Below are 24213 nucleotides of genomic sequence, written 5' to 3'. Positions count from 1 at the left end.
TTTCATTCAGCTAATTTGATAGTTTCGAATGTATACGTTTATTTTGGTGATAAAATTTAAAAAAGAGTGATCTAGACTTCAAGAGTTCAGATATTAGGTCATACAGTACGTCTTCTAATGTTAACACGTGTACTTGGCGCACGCCCTCCTCCCTTCCTCTGCGCACCAGCATTAGTGACACAATCGAATATGTTTTGAGGAAAGATTGGGTGGTCAGACGACGCGCATCCTCTTTCAAGTCGACCACCAGATAGACAAAGCCAAGCTTATCTCTGGAGACAAAAAAGGTACGGCAATTGTGGTCAGGGAGCAGATCGCCTCTCCAAAGAGCCGCGCTTTCCGTAGGCTATATAGAGCAGACGAACGACGAACGGAGATGGCTCTTTCAATAGTCCATTTAAAGCCAAGCTTGCATGTGTGGAATTTATGATACCACCGAACTACTGCCAGTGGTATTCGTTTTGAGAGTGCAGGTAAGTGGTCTTTTTCGATTTACTGTTGTTCCACATGTTCGAACGTGAGTTGGTGTTAATCGACCATTTACACGGGAGGAGCATGCCCTTGTAAGATGTCAGAGCTGTCTCGCGCAACAGAGAGGACACACAAGGTTGCATCCCATGAAGGCGTCTGTGCTGGCGATGATTTCTGTCTCCCATTCATAAAATACGCTGTTGTGATTAAAAGCACCACTGTGATGCCATAACCATTTTCCTTTACGCAAATGGTCCTTGGGGATGTAGACATTTGTCACCACAAATTTGCAGTGTACATTCAGGTAATAAAGGTAAACTATTGTCGACTACTATGTTTTACGTAATTATCAGTAAAAGAGTTGTCTCGTTGTTCTGATTGGGCAGTGCACTGATATATGTTGGATGGTTATCTTACGTCGTGATATCGTGGAAACATTTGTATTTAAAATGCTATAATCATAAATACGATTATAACACTTAAACAAAAAGTGATCGTCTGCCAATAGAATATTTTGCCACGTTTGATAGCCCACCAATGCTTTAAAAAACTCGACACTGCAAACGGCCGATATTGATGAGGAAGTCTCTCTCAGACACTACAGCTTCCCGTAGATGCAATGTTTTACGTGGGCTCTGTGCAGCGCAGTCTGCTTTCTGTTCAAGGGCTATATATGGTCGGCTATATTAGGATTGTTCTTGTAACCACTACATCAAACACGTCAGGGATGTTAGTAGGCTAGATGACGCAAAATGTCCACATACCTGTTATTCTTGTTCATAACCTACTTTCAATGCGCATGGATATCCAGTACTGTAGTTAGATATGGTAATATATATGAACATTGTAGTGTTAGATATTTCTTTGCTTTGAATGTTATTGAATTTAATTAAATGGAATTGAATCTTCATTGCACCAAATTTCAACAATTGAGAGATTGCTGATGGTAATGGCAGCCCAGCAAGTTTAAATATAGGAACAGCCTCATTTGCCATCAGCTCTGAGGACAGGTAGTGAAGCATGGAACAAGAGAGCGTTGGAGTGCAGCGTGCTTTATCCTATCCTTTAACTCTAGTGCCTTTTAGCCAGTGCTAAACACACATTCTCTTTTTCCAGAAATCATTTTCGGCTGGAGAGAAAAAATGGACCCATCTCCCAGCAAGCAACTGCTTGGCTCCAAAAAAAGAGTCAAGATCCATCCGAACACAGTCACAGTCAAGTATGCCACCCACTTTCCCCAGCCAGGGGACGAGGGCTACGATGATGCCCCCTCCTTCGAGGACTTTGGCACTTTCCTGGAGGAGACCTCGGACAAGAAACGCCTCACCGAGAGCAAGGCGAGCAGGACTTTCTTCGGCGCCATCGGCGGCCCGTCTAAACCTGCCGCCGCAGAGCAGAAGGACAAGGGGGTGGGAGGGCAGCTGGCCAGTTTCGGGGAGGCGTCCGTGTTCGCCTCGCGGATGACCTGGGCCGTCCTGTTCGGCGCCGCCCTCGCCCACGGCTGCGTGGCGCTCATCACGCGCCTGGCAGCCGACCGCTCCAAAGTGCCCTCCCTGGAGCTCCTCTTCATCCGCTCGGTCATCCAGCTGCTGTCCCTCGGCGTGGTCTACTACTACAAGGAGGCCCCCTTCGGGCCGGAGGGCTACAGGCTGCGACTGTTCCTCTACGGCGTCTGCAACGTCATCTCCATCACGTGCGCCTACACCTCCTTCGCCATCGTGCCGCCCAGCAACGGCACCATCATGTGGCGCGCCACCACCACGGTCTTCAGCGCCGTGCTGGCCTTCCTGCTGATCGACGAGCGGCTGGGCACCACCGACGTGGTGACCGTGCTGACCAGCGTGTTCGGCCTGCTCCTGGTCATGATCCCCAACATCCTCGGCGAGCATATGTCCCTGGGCTTCTGGAAGGAGGCCTTCGGCTACACCATGACGGTGATGGCCGGCCTGACCGCCGCCCTGTCCATGATCATCTACCGGGCCATCAAGGAGCGCGTGAGCATGTGGACAGCACTCTTCACCTTCGGCTGGACGGGCACCGTGTGGGGCGCCTCCACCATGTTCGTCCTCCAGGAGCCCATCATCCCCCTGGACGGGGAGACGTGGGGCTACCTCATCGGCATCTGCGCCTGCTCCACGGTGGCGTTCCTCGGGGTCTACTACGCCCTCAACCGGTTCCACCCGGCGCTGGTCAGCACCGTGCAGCACCTGGAGATCGTGGTGGCCATGTTCCTGCAGCTCATCGTGCTGCACATGGTCCCGTCCGTTTACGACGTCATCGGCGGGCTCATCATCATCGTCAGCGTCATCGTGCTCACGGGGGTGAAGCTCTACCGGGTCGGGAAGAGCCGGCGTCAAGAGTACGAGGAGATCCTTGACTCACCAATCAAATGAGCACAGCAATGTGTGCTACGCTACTGATCTGTAAATGAACAGTGTCTTGAATGTGAAGAGCAAAGATCTATTTATTTTGTATTGTGCTGTTAACAAGTGCCAATCATGTGATGACTTCATTTTGCTCTAAATGTACTTCTCAAAAGAGAGAGTGACAAAGTCATTGTCATCTTTCTAAAGCACTACGCTCATACCTATTCCATCAGCCAAAATAGCTAACATACATTTGGTGTTTTCATAGCACAACCTTTTATCAATTCAAATGCAGTAAGGGAGAGAGGACTGTCATGAGCAGGATTATGTACAAAAAACCAACCTTCAAATGGGAGAATATCAATCCTTACAAAATAATAGATCATACATTCTGTCTGTCTAATGGCAGGGTATGATGGCATAATTGCTGTTCAAACTGGCCTCGTTGTAATGATTGACCCTTTTATGATTACATTGGATTAATGAATTTCACTGTCAAATGACCAACATCCTGAAACAAAGTGCGGTTCAGCTTATGTACTGGCTCAATACATCCCACTCTGCTGTAGGATCAGATATGTCGTTAGTCAACATATCCTTTTAATACTGATAGGTATTATTATCATTCTTTGACTTTGTTCAGAACAGTTTTGCTTTGCAAAACAGCATGCCTTTCACTGCCAGTATTACAAGAGGAAGAGGAACCTACTGTACATGTGTCTTTTAGGACCGTCAAAAACACTGAGTTTAGGCAGAGTTTATGTGAGATAAAATTGGCTCGTTCAGCTAACAATCCAAAGGTGATAGATAGAACCCCGACGTAAAAGAAATAGAGGAGTTTCACGTGCTTGGGGTATCACCAGATTATGAATGGACTCTTCAACTGCAGAGATGGTCCAGTTTTAGTCTGGGGTCTAAATAGAAGTGATTATACCGAGAGGACATGCAATTGGTTTTAACCCATTGTACTATGAGAAAATGATCTGAGCGATAAGGATTAAAACTGGAACAGATTTGAATTCCAGTTCACTGTTATATTAAATTAGATGCTTTAAATGATGGGTAGTAAGTATACTACCCACCATACTGTTCTTTTTATCTTGTGAGTTCCTCTTGGTCTACAGTCTTCTTAACACAGCTTGAGTTATTCTGAAACTAAGTAATGGCATCATTCTTTTACTATGAGGATAATGCGATCACTACATGTGTTTTTATTCATTTCTAAATGTCTTTCTGACTGCCAAGACACTGATTTCCCAGTTGGACTGAGGTGTAGATAGAGTGCAAGCCTTGTCTTTGCTGTCTGATGATTTGCATGTGATATTTTACTGTGTAGTGATATCTGTTTTGGTGTACGGTCAAATCCATGAAACTGTTAAAAAAAAAAGCAGAGAGTAAAAATGGAAATGAAGAAGTAAAAGATGACAAGCAAATTGAAACAGTATTCAATGTTTCGGTTTTTGCCGCCTTTGAATATGTAGGCCTATTTCATAAATTCATTCTATCCTGTCATTATTTGATGTCAATAATTTCTATAGTGTCCACAAGATGGCAGACATGCTTCAAAAAGAATCTATAATTTACAGTTGTGTGCTGTGACCATTTACAGGAGAAAGAAAGCTAGTCGATACAGTCATTTCAGAATATAGGTTACTCGCAGCATATTCATTTCAAGAAGTCTGTTCAAGAGTGTTAAGAATCAGAACTAAGATTGACCCTCCACCTTTATTGAATGGTGAATGGACATCTTTAAACACTGCCACATTTGTTCATTTAGCAGACACTTGTAATTCAAAGTGATTATAGGCCTATGTCAATTACAACGGATTACATTGTAGGCCTACCTAGAGCAACTTGGGGTTAAGTGTTTTTGCTCAAGGGCACAATGGTGGAAGCCTGGAATTGAACCCACAACTTCTCAGGCAAATGCAATATTGAGGCTATAACACTAAGATTGAATCTCTATTAGTGCTATATAAAGAGCATAAAAACTTTCATTGCATACAATAACTCCACATTATTATAGCCTAAAAAGTGAAAATTATCATGGAGAAACTAGTGGATAATAGCTAATAATAGAATTATTTAGCATATTTCATAAAGTGTGAACATAGCCTATATAGTTTAGGATAACCTGGCCAACTGCACATTTTAATAACAAGCAAAAAAAAAAAAAAAAAAGAGTATTATGTCAACATTGTTCTCCAATCTCCTATAGGCTTTGTTGTGTTGGTTTGATGGACAGGAACGCTGGCAAATTAGATAAGGGGCATCGAGACCATTCAGTCGTTCTTGTGGGTGTGCTTCTGAAAGTCAGTTTGAGCAAGTCGCGCTAAGGCAAGATAAGTTGGACTACAGAAGCTGCTCTGCTCGTCTCGGTCCCACAGAATTTCGGCTAACGTTAACTTCCATCGAACTTCCAAAGCAATGCTTTCAGCCTGATTCAGTAAGTATGCCTACCGGTATTTATAATTTTGTTACTTACTCACTTAGCCTACTTTTGTTTGTCCTTACCATATTGTTGTGATTCCATGTCAGTGCAGTCTGCCTGGTTGCCAAAACAATGAGAGCAGTGGCACAATCGTGAAATAGTCTGTAGGCTATATATGTTAAAGTTCATCTAGACGCTAACACATAGCCTACATAGGTTAATCGTTAAGCGAACTTCAATGGACTATTTTAACAGTCTAGTTTAGACTGGCCTTAATTGTCACAACTCTGTGGCAGTTGACCTGTCACTGCTGTCTTTGGGTAATCTATATTTTGCGCAGTGATTTCTGGCTACATTAAATGTTGATACAGTAGGCTATGAATCATGCTAGACATTCACAAGACAGGCTTTAGAAATAATTGAAAGATGTGTGACGTTATTCACTGATGACTACTCTTAATCGAAGTCCAATCGCACTTCCTCCTACAGTGCACGTAAAGCTTTTCGCAAGCTGTCAACCACATAGGCTACCCCATGGCGCAATACCATCATGTAATGTGGCTTACTCTCATCTTTTAGATTTTTGTAAAAAATATATGATTTAAATAATTTGAACGATGGCAAATAGTTCATACAGTAGCTTACCCTACCTAGTTGGCCTGCTTTAATGTCTCCCTGGTATTTTTTCCATTTTAAGTAAGGCTTTGTTTTCAGTTTCTTGAGGAAGATTGCCACATTAGGTCAAAGAGGAAATTTCATTTAGGGTATTCCCACTAAGAGGTTTCACATATGAATACTGCAACAGTTTTGTAACGATTGCACATGATTTATCAGTTTTCCTTGAAGTGTACAGTTCTATTATTGATTGACATGCTCAGAAAAGACAAGCAGAGTGCTAGCTCTTGACTGCCAAACACTGTACAGCTCAGCGTTTTGTATCCTATTCAGCTTTCTTGTGACAGCCAACTTTTTCCTTCATGCATGTTGCATGCTGTCATTGGAATGTGACTTCCTTTACTCTGTAGCAAGTCACAACACATTTCTCTTTGCTTTCATTCACAACTGTTTCTTTTGGGCATGCTCTCAAACACGTGGGTCACAGGCAGCACACTAAAGCCCTTTAACTTCAGAGATCAAAGTTGTTATCTTCCAAGACATGAAGAACTGAAAGTTAAAGGAGAAGAGAAGGGAAGGAAGCGTGATGTACTAGGGGGGTTTACCGTTACGTTAGAAGAACACATTCTAGGAAGATTTTTGCAACAGTGGTGAAGTCAGCACTTGTGAAATTTCCCATTGGGGAGGTTGGAGGTGGGTAGTGTCACTGATGACAGGTCCAGACACCTTAAAATGGTTGCAAATGAAATTACTCTCAACTGTTTTATTAAGCAATAACACGCTAGAGTTGCACACTATAGAGTTGGAATCATTGCACTGAAGAGACTTTGCACATTGTAGAGTATTTGGTCATGTCTTCATCCAGGACCTCTACATCTACATACAGTACGACGCAAACCATTCTACATCCATTTCCTTTATTGTCACCCTGTGAATTATGGTCATTGCTTATTGAGGTTGCTAGGTGGCAGTTGCTTATTACTCTGCAGTGAGTTTCCCATGTCCCTCAAGTGTTTTCCAGATGGACCTCTATTTTCAGCCATGTAAAATCTGGAAAGTTTTGCGTCCTTGGAGACCAAATGTCTTTCTCACAGCGCTCCCTCTCCCTCAGCTGGCTCGTCTCTCCAGCACCGCTGCCTCTTGGAACCATAAAGAAGTGGATTTCTGCTTGTTGAGAGGTTGTAAGTCTACGATGACGGCTTCACTTTGACCAACATTTCCCAGAGATCTCAAGAAAAATCGCAGAGGCGAGATCAAAGTTGATTACACTCGTAAATCAGCGCTGTTGTGAAAGCATCTTGAAATGATTGAATAAAGAAGAGGGAGAAAAACTCCAAAGGGGGCAAGAAGCACTTTGTTGAAAGCTTCACTTACCCCATTCGCAACTTTTTTGCCTCTTCCCCCTCCACTTTTCTCTGCCCCAATCCCATGACCCTGGGTTGTTGTGGTGCTTGCTTTCCCATTTGTGACAGGAGGATTGGCTGCAGTGGAAATTGGGAGGGAGGAAGAAGGGGTCCTCAGTGTTCACGCAAATTGAGTCAGGGCACACATGGCCAAGTAATTGGAAAATAGCCGATTCAACTGTCATGAGATTTGGTGGTGACATGACCCACCAGATGAAGAGGCTCCCTCAGTTTTGCTCTCCCGCGTGTAGTGCTCTAGAAACCTCACCCACGGGACCCAGCCTCATCCGCATGAAATCTCAGCGTTCAAGGGTCAAAGCCTTGTGGCTGGCCAGCTGTTGAATATGGGAAAAAAGCAGCGTAGCATGCTCATATTTTGAGGAGCATTGCAACTTCACTGTGTGCTGGTATCACATTGTCATCTTCAGTGGGGAGGACTTGAGATGGGGAAGGAGCGGCGTTCTCATACCACTGCAGTGTGAAGAAGTGGTCTGTTGGAGGAGGAGGAGGGGTTTTTCCATAGATCTGAAATGTTTGTCTTGCTTTAGTTCAGGATTCTTGCTGTTTCCTCCCACAGCTGACACACTAAATTGCCACTGCATGAGCAGAGAGGAGTGGAGAGACACAGTGTGGTTCACATTTCTAAAGGAGTCATACATGACAAGGTTTTACTTGCAAGAGTACATCACACGTTAAAAGAATAAGCTAAAACTGTTCATGTCTGTTGGTAATTTGTCTATCACAAACTTTCACGTCTTAAGTGGTTAGAGTCTGTTATAGCCTGTTGAGTTCAGAACATAATAGTTCTTGATACAGTATGTACTGTAACAACTACATATTGGTTTTAAATGTTTACTCTTGACAAACTGGAGGTTCCTTTAAATAGGAGTAATAAGATTTAACATTCAGTGTTTTGGGGTCAGAAAGTGTCTCACCAATAATTATTTCTTGAGCTGCGTTTGGCAGTGTGTGTCACTCCCTAATCATTCATTTTGGGCGTGTTGAATGTGAAGCCAAACCTCTCAGATGACAGCACAACTGGCATGCCCTCGCTGTCACTTCTGAACAAGTGGGCTCCCACAAAAACAATGTCAGACCCTTGTTCACCCCTTGGCTGGCACAACGCTGCTCACAGTGCATACCACCTAGGCCTGGCTCAGCAGCACCTGCTCATGTACAGAGGAAGTGGACTTTTACCCCTGAAGGTGCTGCTTGTTGGTTTTTACAGTAACAGTCTGATTCAAGGACTGATTAGGTGTGACATAACCCTAATTGACTTTATTGAGTCATTTCTGACTTGTGCTTTACAGGTACACTGTGTAAGATGTTTTACCTTAATAGGCTATAACCTCTACAAAGCCAATTTGATGGTTAACGAATTTATAACGGGGTAATCGTTCACCCAGCATAGCCGTAGAACATAGCCGCAATGGGTTGTTACCAAGAGAACCAGCAATACAACTTCAAAATGGTAAAGTTCATGTAATACTACCTTGTCAGTAGATATACAGCTCTTTGGAGATAGTTTTTGCCTGTTGGTAGTCCTTTGCCTCAGCAACAAAAACATTTCTATTGTGTACTGGAGGAACAAGCCATTGGAAGTGTAGGATTTCATCCACTATCAAATAGCTAACTTGAAATGATGAGGATTATCGTCTTTGTATGTTGTCATCATTGATCTCTACCATAATGTGAGCGCTTTGACTATTTCCCCCTGTCATGTTTATTTGTAGGTGCAGCGACTCCCGTGTTTCCTGCGGCTAAGGACAAGATAAAACCCTTCAACTTGGCACATACCACATTGATGTGGTGCAGGTTGGTGTTTGCATAGATCAGGCAAATAAGACTATCAAACTGATCTGTATTTCTGTGACGGTTACCATGCAGCAAATGTAAATAATAGCGTTTAACATTTGCACCGTTGGAGAACAGATGAGGAAGTTCAGAGCAGATAAAATGGTGTTGTTTTCATAGGGAGGGTCATGGCTTCCCTCAGTGTATCCATTGTGGGAAAAGATTGTGTGATTGAGTGCTTACTTTTGAGCTGCAATGATTGTCTTAAAACTCAGAGAGGAGATGGGAGCAGAGTGAATTATAGGTTAAGGGGGAGCTTTTTCCACGTTCCCGATGACCCTCAAGCCTCAATGTTTTTGTTTGACCCCGGCCTCCGATGGGTCTCAAGTCTCAAGTTACCCTTATGCTTCTGGCTTCTGCTTCAGAGCCTCCGCAGAGCCTCAGTATGGAGAGAAATGGTCTTCCCCCTCTTCTTTAAGTTTGTGCCCAGAAAATGGATCATCAGCCATATTTCTGAGTTCTTGGAGTTCTTAGAATTTTCCAGTGGTGCAGAACCATGGAAAACTGAAATCTGCATTGTGAAAGAATGAGCAGGCGAGTGAATGCAGATGATTCCCTCTGCGCACAACAGTATATCAATCACATCTTAATGTGAGACGGAATCTTAATCATCATACACAAGCGGTTGAAAGTTCTTTCATGTTGTTAAAGCGGTTATGTAGAAAGCTAAAGATCAGCATTCAATTTCAGTGGTTTTATTTTTTAAATCTCAAACACATTGATTTGTATCAAGAGTGGTATGTTGTATTAATGGCTCCATCTGCTGGCCATACGTATAATCTGTAGAGAGAAAGTGATGTATTGATTGTTGTTGCCAAACACATCATCCATCTTCCCCCCTCTCTCTTTCCAGACAGGATGTCAGAGGAGGTGTTGGTCATCGCCAAGTTTGACTACGTCGCCCAGCAGGACCAGGAGTTGGACATAAAGAAAAACGAACGCCTGTGGCTGCTGGACGACTCCCAGTCCTGGTGGCGAGTTCGCAACGTCACCAACCAGACTGGGTTGGTGCCGTCTAACTACGTGGAGAGGAAGAACAGTGCCCGGAAAGCCTCCATTGTAAAGAATTTAAAAGACTCTCTTGGTAAGCATCCTCAAACTGACAGCTCACCTTCTACATGCACAACGGTCTTCATGTGTACGGCTTGGACCTCTTCAACTAAGTGTTAGAACTTTGAGTCACAAAATGTCAGGGAGAACACTGAGCTTGCGAGTTATTGCAGTATCTTTATTATATTAGGTGCAACACTGCTTTTGAAGAAGAAGAAGGACACAGTCATAACACATCCATTTTGGTGCGGTTGTCAGTTTTTTTCCCATAACAATGTGCTGTAATTGGTTCAGCAGTGGCAGCTCTATGCCAAGTACACGATGGTCAGAGAGGCTGGCAGCCATTTCTGCTGCTTGACCAGAATAATGGTTGAATCAACAGCTGGAAGATGCCCTAGCTGGAAATCTGAGTACGCCCCCATTGTAATTCTTCCTCAAGCGCCAGCTGCTGCTTGAGCCGTGTTACAATTGTCCCAAAGTGGCACTGGAAAAATGTAGGAAAATTGAGAAGACTAGTATCCCACTCAAACCCCAAATGTTGGTCCAGATGATCAAATTAAATACCAAGCAGCGCTTTGCATGAACTGTCAGAAATGGTGGCTAAAAGTATTTTATATTACTTGGACAATCCTGATGGACAGGATCGGACGTCACTGTATTTTTGATGTTTGTGATGTTGTCGTCCGGGTCTCTGAAGTGTAGCTCCAGTTGTTCACATTAGTTTTAGTTGACACGTGTTTTCATCTGAATCCCCCTGTTGAGATCTGCTGTCTTAAACTTATTCATAACGTATTTTCTCATTGTTTGTGGGATATGCTTACAGGATGCTTTGACTTTCCATGTCTCACAGTTCACTAGAGCTGTACACTGTCCACTTGCCTGGACTGCCTTCCCATTTTCTAAGTTTATGATAAATGACTAGGCACTAGGTCATACTACTGAGATACTAGGTCTGGCTCTTCTCAGTGCACTTATGTTTCCCTAAGCCACCAGGATAGCAGGCCAATCAGCGACAAGCAGGGATGGTGTTTGCGGTAAATGGTAGCAAAGCCTATGAACATCAACATTTATACAGCAAAGGTACATTGTTTCCTGACTGCCGATGCGGTTTATTATCAGTTTGTAAATGTTCGGTGAAGTACAAAGTAATGTTAGGAATCCCTAATCAATATGATTTGGTAGGCTAGACCAATGATTTCAAAGTTGATGTGGTCTATGCCCACTGCAATTTATTTTTTGTATTTATTTATTATCCTTAATTTTACCAGGTGATATCCCATTGAGATAATAAAATGTCTAGGGTAATAAAATGCTAGGGTTGGAAAGATTTCTGAATGGAGAGTACCCAGACTCTCTTCACAAATTGAAATAAAGTGACCGATTCCAGGCTAATAAATGACGGCACCTTTGGGTAACACAGAACAGCATCTGGTACTTGGCCATGCCTCTGTTTACAGTTAGGGTTTGCCTGTCTGGCCGTTTCCCTCCTCACACATGGTAAACAGTGGAGGATTGGGTGACAGGGCTTCTGTCCCCTGTACAACAGGAACCACGCTGTCCGTTATTATGGACCCACCTCCAGTGTGAAAGATGATAGGGCCTGGATGGCCTCCCCCTCATTAAAGGGCGAGTGGAGCCGCACATGGAGAGCAGCTCTTCCTCTCCCTTAAAGCAGTAAGGTATACGCTCACAGTAAACTGTTCACCTGGAGTACAGCATCAGTTAGTTAGCCAGTTCATATTATTCTAAAGCGCATTGCACATCTCAGGTAAATCAGTGAGTCAATTTACTCTTTCAGGCCCCTCTGGACTGTTTTTGGATCATGGTCAAGACCTGTTCATCTATTTGTTATATCCATAAGCTATTTTTATATGTGGTGATATGATCCAAAGCCAAACAGTGCTCAATGTTTGTTTAGTAGTAGTCGTGATAAATCATCATTTCAATGCTGAGCAAAATAATTGTGATTATCATTTAACTGCAATAAAGAAGGCTATGTACAGTCTGCGGAGCCCTAGTCAGTACTCTACTCGACGCCCTCCTCATTTAACCTTACTAAACCTCTCTTGCAGTCAGTGGCACATTATAGTGGGAGCAGGTTGTCTTCAGGCTGACACCGAGCTGTAGTCTGTCTGTGTGTTTGGTGTCAATGACCGTGGCCACTCATCCCTTTTACACCCCCACAGGAAACGCAGTCCCTCATTCAGGTGACCTTCGTCTCTTGGAGAGAACCTCCCAAATTACAGCCCTGCGTGGCGACCAGGTGCCTTGAAAGGTGTAATCCAAGACCTGGCTCTCTTCAGACGTGCCAATAGCAGGCCATAGTGGCTGTCATCCCATACCCAAATGTTTTAATTGAGAGCGGGATGGCTTTGCAGTTTGCCTTTTTTTTTTTAACCCCGGTGATTTAATGCATGCCTGATTTCACTGGGGAATTGCAACAAATTAATTTACCTACTTTTTACGTACTTGACTTGCGAGAGACATCCCTGCTGAAAAAACCAGCCTGACCAGCTAAAGGTGGTTTGCTGGTTGACCAGCTTGTTAACCAGCTTGTTTGACCACCCTTTGATGGTTAACCAGCTAGACTAGCAAAACTCTCGCGAAAACACACCTTCAGCTGGTTTACCCAGCTTATGATGGTAATTCAGCTGGTTTTGATTGTCGTACCACCTTAAGCTGGTCATTTTAGTTGGTGTTGCTGGTCTACATTGCTGGTTTTTACTGGCCACGCCAGCTTATGTTGGTCATTCTAGAAAACCAGCTTGACCATCTTTGTCAAGCTGGACAGGCTGGTCACCAGCATGACCATCTTAAACCAGCTGTATCCCAAACGACAGGCTGGTCACACCAGCACGACCAGCTTCCTCAGATGGTCACGCCAGCATGTCTAGCTGGTGGCCTAACCAGCTACACCAGCAAAGACCAGCAATAAGAACTGTGTTTTGGGCAAAGACCAGCTAAAACCAGCTAAAACCAGCTACCAGCCTAAGCTGGTTTCTTGCTGTTTTTTTCAGCAGGGATAGTGGCCAGGCCACGTGGAGATAAAAATTCAAGTCAAGTGAAAACTTCAGATAGTAAAATGAAGTCACTTTTGTTGCCCTGCCTGGGGAAAAAAACAGGTGTATTTGAAAGTACCAACTTTCAGGCACTCACATTCCACTGGGTGAAACCAAAACCCAAGCGTCTGCCACACCGTTAGACTGCTGACGGACATGTGGTTGCCGTAGCAGTGACCAATGTTTGACAAGTGTCCCTGCAAGACCCACAGAAAGTGTGTGGGCCCCAGGCAGCAGCTGGAGAGCTTCAAAGGAGCCCCCCCTCGCAGTCTCCCATTGGCTGTCTGCAGTCATGTAGGCGGGGTGGAGAGCTGCTCCACTAATAGCTCTGGACTTTCAGGAAGTTCTCATGAAATAGTTGCTCCGCTACAGGGAGAGGGAGCGAGGGAGAGAGAGGGAGACGGACGGTGCTCCAGAGCCGGGAATGGATATGGCTAACCTATTTAAACACTTCTTCCGTGAGTTCACACACTTTATCTTCTCTTTGGACAAACAGGGGTGGTGTGTTTGTAGCCTAAACAGTAACGGAGGCAGACAATTGCTCAGCTCTCACAAGTTTCTCCGGGCTGTTCCAACGAAGCTAAGTTAGGCTATTGTCCTGTGTGGGCCTGTGGCTGAGTGTTGAAAGTGCCAGAAAGAATTCACATAGGGCAGACTTCAGAACAGCTGGGGGGATCCATTGCGTTGGCTTCAGTGTTGCTTTGTAGAGATGAGATTTTGTGTTCTCCTCGGAGAAAGCCTTTTTTCCCCCGCCTCTTCCATTCAGCTGCAAGTGGGTGGATAAGGCTTTCAGACTCCTAGCTAAAGCTTGTAATTGCACGGCAAAGACGTGGTAATCAGGAGCACAGACAGGGCTAAGACATGGTTTTCTCTCACACATACAGCACTGTGTCCCAGCCTCTCAGATGTAAATACCTCTGTGCAGTAACGTGTAAAAATCCTAAATGTATGTTAGAAACACATAATTATCTTAAAACAAATTTTAATAATCTGTTCGTAATCTTAAGGAGTTGTTTGGCATTGTTTGAAAAACTTGGCAGATATTTTTAGTTGGGTTTGGGGGTCTCTTTTTGAGTTTGTGGGTGGCAGGGTCGTGTGCCTGGATGAGCAACCATCTTTATGGAATGTCACAACACACTAAATGAGAAGCAGCTACGAGTTCATTGCTCTGACACACATTTTAAAGGGCAGCTTTACTGCACTCAAATGTCACAGAAACGCCTGTGCAATTGGTCCATTTTCTCTTTCTTTGCCCTCAGGGGTGGTGAGAAGTGGCAAAGGGAGGGGAGCAGGGTGCCAGTCCTGCTGAGAGAGTGGGAGAGGGGGCACACTCCCCCAGGGCAATCTGGTTACTTTTAAAAAATCAAAGCAGTCATGTGTTGGCTTTAAAATGGCTTCCCTTAGTTAGGCTTCAGTCCCCCCCCCCCCCCCCCCCCCCCCCCACACACACACACACACACACACACAGATGCCGTACATACACAAACTATACACACACTAATTTGCCAACACACACAGAGAGAGAGAGAGAGAGAGAGAGAGAGAGAGAGAGAGAGAGAGAGACACACACACTACCCTCTATATAACTGCTATCTACCTCCTTTCTGAGGAAAACGGAAGACCTCTAATTCAAGACAGATTTCTTGGAGCTCCCATGGAGTAAGGCAGGAGGAAGTGAGTGGCAATTGAATCATTGGGGTCTGTGTCCTGCCTCCCTCTTCCTTGTTTTCTTTATGAGACTTCTCCATGCTAGCTGTTTTCTTCTCTATCAGTATCTGCTCTCTCTCTCTCTCTTGGAGAGTGTTTTATTTCTCACTAAACACTGGGAAGGGCGTTGGAGGCTGGGGGTGGAGGGGTGGGGGTTGTGACTTGGCAGAGAGACGCAGGAGGAATTTTAGGACAAAAGGAGCGTTGCAAGGGACATTTTCTTTGCTAACCCTTCTACTCTGGCAAATGTTCCTCCCTGTTTGTATTTGCCTTTCTGTCCCACTTGTTTCACCCTCTCCATCCCTCTTTGAGTTCTTGGACTGGAAAATCTAGATTACTGGGGGAGAGGAGGGAAACATGGCTGCCATTTTTGAGGGCCTGCCAGCTCCCGGCCCAAGCATTAGCATAGCGTCAGAACCCAGAGGATCCTTTGTGCTCTGGAAATGGAGGGCGGACCAACTCCAACACAATAGCAAGATGTCATCTCCCCGAGTTCATTTGAATATGCATTGCACATTTCAAGCCATTACAGATTCATGGGTGTTTTTGTGGGTAAACTAATCTAATGGACATTTGGTCAAGACACTCTGGATCCACATTTCACCAGTGAAATGTATTGCATTAGTAGGAAGAGGGCTGATTCAGTTGTGAGCGCCTCAAGTCTTAGCGCACTCTCATAAGCCACATGTTGCCTCCATATTGATTGGGAGCGCGTGCACTGCTGCCTCCTCTATCCAGTCCATGGTCATCTCGGCATTGTAGCGGACCCTGGGATCTGGAGCGGGGTCTCTGAATGTGTGTGTGTGTGTGTGTGTGTGTGTGTATGCTTCATGATGTCATTACTAGAGTGACCTCAACCCAAACAGGAACAAAGGCGGGGGGCTATCGGGCTGTGTTTGCTTGGGCCCTTTTCAGAGCGGTGGAAATGAAAACGCTGGCTCGTCGCGGGTCACCTCACATCAGTAATCTGGCCTGGCTCGCAGCAGCGATGGGAGTGTGCTGTGCTGTGAAGCGCTGTCTGATGTGCGGACTTCACAGCGACTGTCCACCCTCCCCCCAGCCCTCCCCCGAACGGTTTAGGTAGTGGGAAGGTAAGTCAATCTCAAGGCAGCAGTTTGGAGCTCCTTCTCCACTCGCTGGCCTTTAGTTGTAGGACGTCTTTCATTCCATCGCTGGAATCGGGGCACAGCATAAACAATGTTCTTTTCATTCTAATCGTCTTGTTGATTATTCCCAAACAATGACTTCTGTGTTTACCACTGAATGGCTTGGTTTATTAGTCCAAGATAGGTTTTATAATTAGGAATTTCAGAAAAGATGTTTGGGTGTTCGGTGCCAAGTGTACGTCTTGCTGTTCCAGCGGAAAGCTGGGAAATGAACTTGGGGAGGCTGAAGGGAAGCTGTTAGTGTAGCTGACAAAGGAAATGAAACAAAAGGAAGTTCGGACAGTGTGTCTCCTGTTGGGTCTTGAAGTCGTGTCTTGTGGAGTGGTATGCAGGCAGGCCCTTGAGTCAGAGCTAGAACAGCTTAGCTCTGGGATTCCCCTCATTTCAAGTCATTGACAACATTGTTTTGTTACAGTGATTGATCACAGAATGCGGGAAAATAGTTCCTCTCTCAGTGGTGGACTACAAGAAATCTATATGATGATAACTATGTCTTCTGCTTTCATAGATTTGTATTTTTCAATTTTGCTTGACTGAAAAAACATTTAGAATGATCACACACACCTATTTCTTTGTGTGCGTAAATACAATATCAATATTTTGTTTCCACTATTAAACAGCAAAAAAAAATAAAAGATTCCAGAATTGGGTACTAGTTCATATAATATGCGGAAAAAGTAAAGGAAATGTGTCCTTTTATCTCCCAAAGCAGGAAAGCAATGTGCAAGGTCATCTTACATTAAGATGGTGGGGCATGAGATATCCACCCCTTCGGTAATTAGCTTCAGGAAGTGTGGCTGTCAATCTTCAGCATGTTTGCTTTCTGAAAACAAGCGACATAAATGGCTGAGAGCTGTATATTATTCAGCACTTAGAGACGTGGACGCCTATTACAGACAAATTCCACTGCTATGTTGTTTTGTCAAACAAATGCTGTCTTGTTTAGTTCATGGTGGATTAGTAGGAATTAAAAATAGTTAGCTGTAGAGTCGGTTGCAGAATTGGTATGGTTCCGGCTGTGTTAGTATGATTCAACTCTTTTCTGAAGTCCACTCATATTGAAAATGATTAATTGCAGGTTGTCTGGTTTGACACAATAGTATAAAGAATTCCATAGAATTTCTAGTACGTAACTAGCTGTTATTTGTTGTTTGTTTTTCTGTTTTGATCATTTGTGCAAACAGCACCTGAATGAGGGCAAAGTCCCTCTGGTTCAGTAACATACCCTCAAACAGACACTCTCTCTCCACCTCATTTCTTCATTGTGTAAACAACATCATCATTTCTATGTGGAGGCCTTGTTTACAGCCCCACAGGCTGTGCAATATCAACAACTCTTCCTTGAAATGAGGTTTTAATGACTAGCGCAAACGATTGAGAAGACTGTTGTGTCTCATCAACCGTTCACCCTTGTTTTGGAGCGTCTCCAAGCTCTCTCTGTGTCAGCTGAATGGGGCCCCTCTGCTGCCTGGCTGTTGTCCGCTCCTCCATCTGGCTTCCATTTTCCAACGGGGGGTTTGTGTCTCACGCTGACAGGAAACTTTCCCTCAGAAGACTCTCCTCATTTGCTGCGTTTTTCAGTTTTGTCCTAACCCCCCTGGTACAGTTTCGTCCAATACACTTCTCAACACTTCCTGGCTGTCCACATCATTTTGCATCAAGGAGCTCACTTGATTCTGGAATATTTGAGTCAAATGTCATTCTGACATTCATTTATTCAGACTTACAGTTACCTCACATAGCGATGTACAGGTTGTTTTAGCCGTCTCTATTGTCCTTGTGAACACTCTTGAACACACCCCCCACCCCCCATCCCCCGGAATTATTCATACATGAGCATGATTGTGCAAACTATGTCCAACTGTTGGTGGGAGAAAACACTTTGGTTACTTGGGTGACGAGCACAACCAACTCACAGCCAGTTGAGTGCCATGGTAACAGTATGCCTCAGGCCCTTACTGGTCGAAACTGTCTGTAAAGACATGTACTTACTAAAGCCTATGACCTAAACTCTCACTCATACTTATGCGAACCAACAGTGAATATTAATGTTCCTGGCTTATGTGTCTGACAGCGAGTCTGCTGAGGTCCTGAATATAGCCAGTCCACGCCTAGCGCTAGCAGGGCTTTTGCCAGTCATTGACCTTTTGTTGGGATTTGTAGCATGCTTGGTAAATTAAGTTTTCTTCATGCACGTAGCACGTTTTTTTTCTCTTTTGAGAGAGTGACTGTTTGCAGCACGTAGTAGTCCACACATCCCATTTTCTCATTGAGAGGTGTGTCTGATGTGAATGCCATGCCTTTGATGCTGTTTTTATATCACATTGTATATTGTGTTGTTACTCATTTGTTTGAACAAAAACAGTACTTTGTGATTTAAGACTGAGCTTCCCAGCTTGCCCCTGGACTCTGAGTTCTGTCCGTTTCAGTAGAGAGAGTGTGTGTGTGTGTGTGTGTGTGTGTCTGGCTTTGCCTCCTTGGAACACTGCCTGTCCATGACACCTCTCCCTGTAATGATGTGTGCATTAGTCATCCACTGACGCTGTTGTTTTTCAAACAGCCTCCCTTGGAATCAGTCTATGAAACCTCTCTTCTTCATGGAAAATCAGACCGCTGTTTCTCCAGCATGTCTGTCACTGGTGTGTGCTATGTGTGTGTGTGTGTGTGTTTGTGTGTGTGTGTGTGTGTGTGTGTGTGTGTGTGTGTGTGTGTGTGTGTTGGGGGTGCATGGAAATGTTTCATTGTGTGCTTGGTGATGCATATGACAGTGTGGCACCTCTCTATCTTGGTCATAGTTTGTCAGCAAGTTGCAGGTGTGTTGATGATGCAACCCTGGTCTGAGCAAAACCAGTGCATCAGCACTAGTGAGAGTGAGGTGTTGACTCATCTCACCTGTAATAACTGGATGACCATCGCACACATATATGTTGATGTGTGCAAAGAGCTTGGTTGTTTATCATTTGACGTATCATTTAACAACGCTGTTGTTAAGAATGCCTTACGAATTAGGCAACAAGTATTGGGAAAATCTGGCTTGAAAACCCATATGCACACACACGACTTGAAACTATTTCACTCGGAAGTCAGTTAACAGAAATGTATATATACGTGTTCTTTTGTTAAGTAAGTAAAAAGTGTTAGTCGAGTCTTTGTTTTAATATAGTGCAAATATAATATCCATGTCAGTGCCGTTCTGATCCTAAAGACGCTGGATCTCTACTGACACTGACTGAGTGGGAAGGCCTCTTGCCTTAAGCCATCATTGTGTCTAAACTACTCTGTGATACTCTATTACCTTAATGAACTTCTTGGACCTTATTTGCTGTTAGGGTTGGTAATAGGATTGGTCATCGCTCTCACTGAAATGTTTGTGTGTAGGCCATTCTACTTGTCACCTGTTTTGGTTGTGATATTAAAGACTTGCTCCATGAAGCCCCGCCGCTACATCCAGAAGATAAACGTGATTAGTACTGATGTTGCAAAGAGTTTCTGTTATACGGCCATGAGCAAGCAGAAGTGGCGCAATGAGAAGGCTAGAGTTCCTTGACACTATCATATCCTCTGGTCTTAAATGGGTTAACACGTTCTTAAGATGTTCAACTCTGTAGATGAAATCTAGAAGTGCATTAGGAATTCTGTGGAAATATGTTTGGAAAAGAGTGAATGTACGTACATGCCATGCCTAACACTATATGGTATGGTGATCTGACCTAGAGAGGATTGGGAGTAGTTGCTTAAAGGACGCAGCTGAGACTCTGCCCATGATTATTTGATGAAAACTAAAACAAATATGCATTGGCTGGCTACACAATTATGTAAACAACTCCAAGCAATACCCGTTTGAGAAATACTACAAATTGTCAGACCACAGTTAAACAGATATGAGAGATAGAGATAGAGAAATACTGAAGGCATGTGAAGCAGCATAGCTGCTTTCTCTAACCCTACTGTGCTTTGCTCCACAGGCATTGGGAAGGGGAAACGAAAGGAGGGAGGCATGAAGGACTCGGCCTCCAGCACAGACGGCGACATGTATGCAGACAACGGCGAGCGCCTGTACGACTTGAACATGCCCGCCTTGGTCAAGTTCAGCTACACGGCCGAGCGCGAGGACGAGCTGTCGCTGCTGAAGGGGACGAGGGTCATCGTCATGGAGAAGTGCAGTGACGGATGGTGGCGAGGGAGCTACAATGGCCGCTCGGGCTGGTTCCCCTCCAACTACGTGACGGAGGACGTGGACGGGTCGGCGGGCGGTGACCTGGCCGGGTCGCTGAGGGAAAAGCTCGGGTCGGTGGCGCCCATGACCAACGGTAGCAGAGTGCTCCACGTCGTGCAGACGCTCTACCCGTTCAGCTCCAGCAACGACGAGGAGCTCAACTTTGAGAAAAGCGAAATCATGGACGTGGTGGAAAAGCCCGAGAACGACCCCGAGTGGTGGAAGTGCCGCAAGCAAGACGGCCAAGTCGGCCTGGTGCCCAAGAACTATGTGACCATCCTGCAGAATTCCCATCCTGTGCCACTGAGCGCAGGGCCGCCCACTCCAGACTGTGACAACATTGAACCCTCTTTGAGTGGGAAGTTTGCGGGCCGGCAGTGGTACTATGGCAGGGTCACGCGTCACCAGGCAGAAGTGGCCCTCAACCAGCGAGGGGACGAGGGGGACTTTCTCATCCGGGACAGCGAGTCGTCGGTAAGCAGCACACTCCTCATTTGCCCTATAGCTGGTCATATGACAACATTGTCATGAGGGCTGCACAATTATTGCACTCGTAATCCCAATATGAAACGCAACGCAAAACAATGATGAACCCAATCACCGAAAGCTATAAATAATCACGCACTGTTCATTTTGTTACATTTCTGACTTTCACATTCATTTCATCCTCATTGATTGTGCCACTTGGGGTTGGTGGGGGCGCATATATAGTACATGAGGTTGCACAGCAATTCTAATTGGTGAGCTTCACAGTTCAGTCTGGAATATGATCTGGAACTGAATCATCGCATCGTCAAAAAATCGCAATTAGATATTTTCCCCAAATCGAGCAGCCCTAGTTGTCACGGCTTGTCTTGATGACTTCCTAAAAATACTTTCCCATCAGCATTACAGTGTGCATTCAGACGATGCAGTGTATGCCTGACATTCTCAGCAACTGCCCACAAACATTCCAAATTGATCCAAATGTGTATGTGCATTTGGTAATATCTAATGTTAGGGAAAGGCACACTATAAGCTTGGTCATTATTGTCAAACACAGTAAAGGCCTGTTGTTTATGTAAGAACAAGGATTAGACGAATGCACATTGCCCACCATTCTCATGTGGGGGGATGAAATAAAGATTAGGATAGATTGAAGAAAGGCTAGCTAGAATATTCCTTTCAGAGAAGACATATTGGGTTGGTTCATTTTCCCTTCCTCCTCCCAAGTTCTTCCCTTATCAATGGCTGGTCTGTTTGTGTGTACTTTCAATGACATCACTGCTCCGCAAGCAGCCTCTCCTTTATGAATTGCACAAGTGCCAGAGAGGGACAGCCATTCCTTGCATAACAGACTTTCTCAGAGTTAGTGGTGCCAATGCAACAAGGTCACCATGGAATAGTTTAGAGGGCGCCTACATTTTTATATTACAGTTAATATCGAAACAACATTTTTAGTGCAGCCTATTTAGAGAAAAAAATAACTAACTAAACACAACTAGTCTACAACAACTGATCTGGAGGGAACCAGAAAGGTGCTTAGGGTGATTGTGTCATATTTCATGTCAATGTTAATTTCACTTATTTCACTTAATAGTGAAAGTTGCCACTTAATCCAAGAGTCTTGTTGCTGTCAGTGGTCCTTTGTTCATGCCAAAGGTACCCTGCAAACACTATTGTTCAGAAATCCTTTTGCACTTACCATGCCGCTGTGCTTCTTTGTCCTTTGCAGCCAAACGACTTCTCCATTTCCCTGAAAGCACAAGGCAAGAACAAGCATTTCAAGGTCCAGCTCAAGGATGCATTGTACTGTATCGGGCAGAGAAAGTTCAGCTCTATGGAGGAACTGGTGGAACACTACAAAAAGGCCCCTATTTTCACCAGTGAGCAAGGGGAGAAACTGTACCTCGTAAAACCCATGTCCTGATCCTGTACTTCACCTAGAGCTCAACTCTTCTCTGTCCCTGGCTGTAATGAACGGGGATTTCCACCATTTTCACAAGATGGGAGAAACAGACTCTCCATTGGACTCCCATCTGTCAGCATCCAATTGGATGACATTCAGATATCCTCAGTCCTGTCTGGGTTGGGTATATGTGTGCGTATGTTGACCTGTACTGCAAATATGTTTCTCTTTAATATATGTCTAGTTACTCTTCCCTCAATCTGAAATCAGTCATATCTCCATGTGAATCTGTTTTTATTTATCTGTGATTGAGTATGAGCAACTATGAGCAAGTCATTCTCTCCTCAGTCTTATTACTCCTAATTACACATTAACAGCAGAGTCAGTCTGATCAAATAATAGACGTACAGACCTCCTGCTTATAAATGGACATAGCTTGTACAAGAAGTTTGAGGGCATCTGAGTGAGTGTTGCAGTGGCTGTTTTTGACATCAATTCACCATCTCACATGAACTGTTAAAAGTTAAAACCTTTGTTCTTCTATGGGTTTTGGTCATCTTAAGATGGTCTATAAATAGTTTTTAGATGTTCTACTGCAGTTACACTATTTGTTGTGGCCTACAAACTTGTACTAAACCAAATCTAAATCGCTTTCCCATGATCTGCACAAGACAGCTGTTTATAAGGATGCTGAGGAAGTTGGCGTATACTGTGAGTGTATATTTTTTATAGGTTCTACATTTCTTAGATGGAGGGTGCCCACAGAATCCGATTTCCGTGTGCTGTTGGGTTGGTCATGCTTAAGGATGGTGTTAATGCAGACAATTGTCTTGTGTCTTCAAGTGTGTCTGGATGACAGAAGGAATGACTTTGGATGTCTCTGACCATGCTCATCAGTCTTTTCTACATGCACCTATGGGTTGGCCAGAACCATGCTGGTGCTGTTTTCAATGAATGGTTGGTAAATGTACAATCATCGTATAAGACCTGGTGACATGGGAGGGGAAAAAGTAAGGTGGAATATGACCTGCTCAGTGAAAGAAACTGATTGCTTGAGGATAAAGCTACATGATGAGGAGCAGTTGAAACGTTGAGGGTCAGTGGCCAAATGTTTATGAAGGTAATGAAGTCATGCTTTAAGACACAGGCTCATGTAAACTGTTGTTACTGTCACTCAAAATATCTTAAATCCACAATGAACCAAAGCTCCTCAGTCTGGTTTTTTTTTTTTTTTTTACTATCAGAAGCTTTAACATTCAGTTTGTATGTCCTAGATATAGATGCTATAAAAGTAGCATCTATTGAGGGGCACTGTTTCAATACTTAGTGATATTGGAGATGGAGAGAAACTCACTGTTGAGAATTTTGCAAGGGCACAGATTGTTTTCAAACTAGAATAGTGTAACAATAGATTTTATATTTTCTAAGATATAGACATGACACAAATGTGGCCTTAACTTATTTTAGATGATTGTATTAACCAGTTATGTAAACTTTTAGACAACCTTTGAATTGCTTTTAATTTAGCACTTTCACAGATTGTGTGTCTGTATTACATGTCTCTTGCCTCTAGTGTCTCTGATACAATGGTGTTTTTTTTTTTTTTTTAGATACTCAAATTCATTAGCCTACTTTTTATATATAACATTCTAGCCGATTAGACAGCAAATCAGCCCAGACATTCACACAGTTAAAAAGTGAACCTCCCAAAATTAAAGGGATTATTGATACTGTGAGCAAAAATGCATTTACCTTTGATGCTTGCATAAGTGTGGTCAGATCTTTCTACATGCAATGTCCAAAACATTTTCCTCCTACATTTCAGATTAATAAATTATATCATATTATTTACGTCATTTATGAACATGTGGCATTTTCTATTGTTAATAAAGCAGTTGAATGAGCATCACTGTCCAAATCAGTCTGTCTCCCCTCTCTCTCTGTCTTTGTCATTTTAGTTCACCATCGATATTGAGACCCACAGACT

At 44.0% G+C, this 24213-nt stretch overlaps 2 protein-coding genes across 4 annotated transcripts; both read left to right on the top strand.

Annotated features, from left to right (window-relative positions):
* The first annotated feature begins 191 nt into the window (after nt 1-191).
* slc35g2a (solute carrier family 35 member G2a) lies at nt 192-4276 on the top strand. Its single transcript, XM_062555735.1, has 2 exons — nt 192-473; nt 1588-4276. The coding sequence occupies exon 2, from the start codon at nt 1614-1616 to the stop codon at nt 2862-2864; it is 1251 nt and encodes a 416-aa protein (XP_062411719.1). The 5' UTR covers nt 192-473; nt 1588-1613; the 3' UTR covers nt 2865-4276.
* An 882-nt stretch (nt 4277-5158) lies between these two features.
* On the top strand, nt 5159-24132 carry nck1a (NCK adaptor protein 1a). Of its 3 annotated transcripts, XM_062525493.1 has the most exons (5): nt 5159-5283; nt 9020-9101; nt 9994-10224; nt 20088-20812; nt 22053-24132. In XM_062525493.1, exons 3-5 carry the CDS (start codon nt 9999-10001, stop codon nt 22245-22247), a joined length of 1146 nt encoding a protein of 381 aa, XP_062381477.1. In that variant the 5' UTR covers nt 5159-5283; nt 9020-9101; nt 9994-9998; the 3' UTR covers nt 22248-24132. The 3 variants fall into 3 exon arrangements, with proteins under 3 accessions (XP_062381477.1, XP_062381483.1, XP_062381484.1); XM_062525499.1 differs by lacking the exon at nt 9020-9101 and having other exon boundaries at nt 5190-5283; XM_062525500.1 differs by lacking the exons at nt 5159-5283; nt 9020-9101; nt 9994-10224 and adding an exon at nt 13625-13707.
* The last annotated feature ends 81 nt before the right edge of the window (nt 24133-24213 follow it).

The sequence above is a fragment of the Sardina pilchardus genome, chromosome 2, assembly GCF_963854185.1.
Source record: "Sardina pilchardus chromosome 2, fSarPil1.1, whole genome shotgun sequence".
Lineage (NCBI taxonomy): Eukaryota > Metazoa > Chordata > Actinopteri > Clupeiformes > Clupeidae > Sardina > Sardina pilchardus.
Note: the sequence above shows the minus strand (reverse complement) of the source record. Positions and strands in the feature narration are given on the sequence as shown.

What these genes read in the sequence shown, in the direction of transcription:
- nck1a (XM_062525493.1), top strand. Translation starts at nt 9,999, where the DNA reads ATGTCAGAGGAGGTGTTGGTCATCGCCAAGTTTGACTACGTCGCCCAG. An exon ending in GAATTTAAAAGACTCTCTTG is followed by an intron (nt 10,225 to 20,087) that starts GTAAGCATCCTC and finishes TTTGCTCCACAG; the next exon opens with GCATTGGGAAGGGGAAACGA. An exon ending in TCCGGGACAGCGAGTCGTCG is followed by an intron (nt 20,813 to 22,052) that starts GTAAGCAGCACA and finishes TGTCCTTTGCAG; the next exon opens with CCAAACGACTTCTCCATTTC.
- slc35g2a (XM_062555735.1), top strand. Translation starts at nt 1,614, where the DNA reads ATGGACCCATCTCCCAGCAAGCAACTGCTTGGCTCCAAAAAAAGAGTC.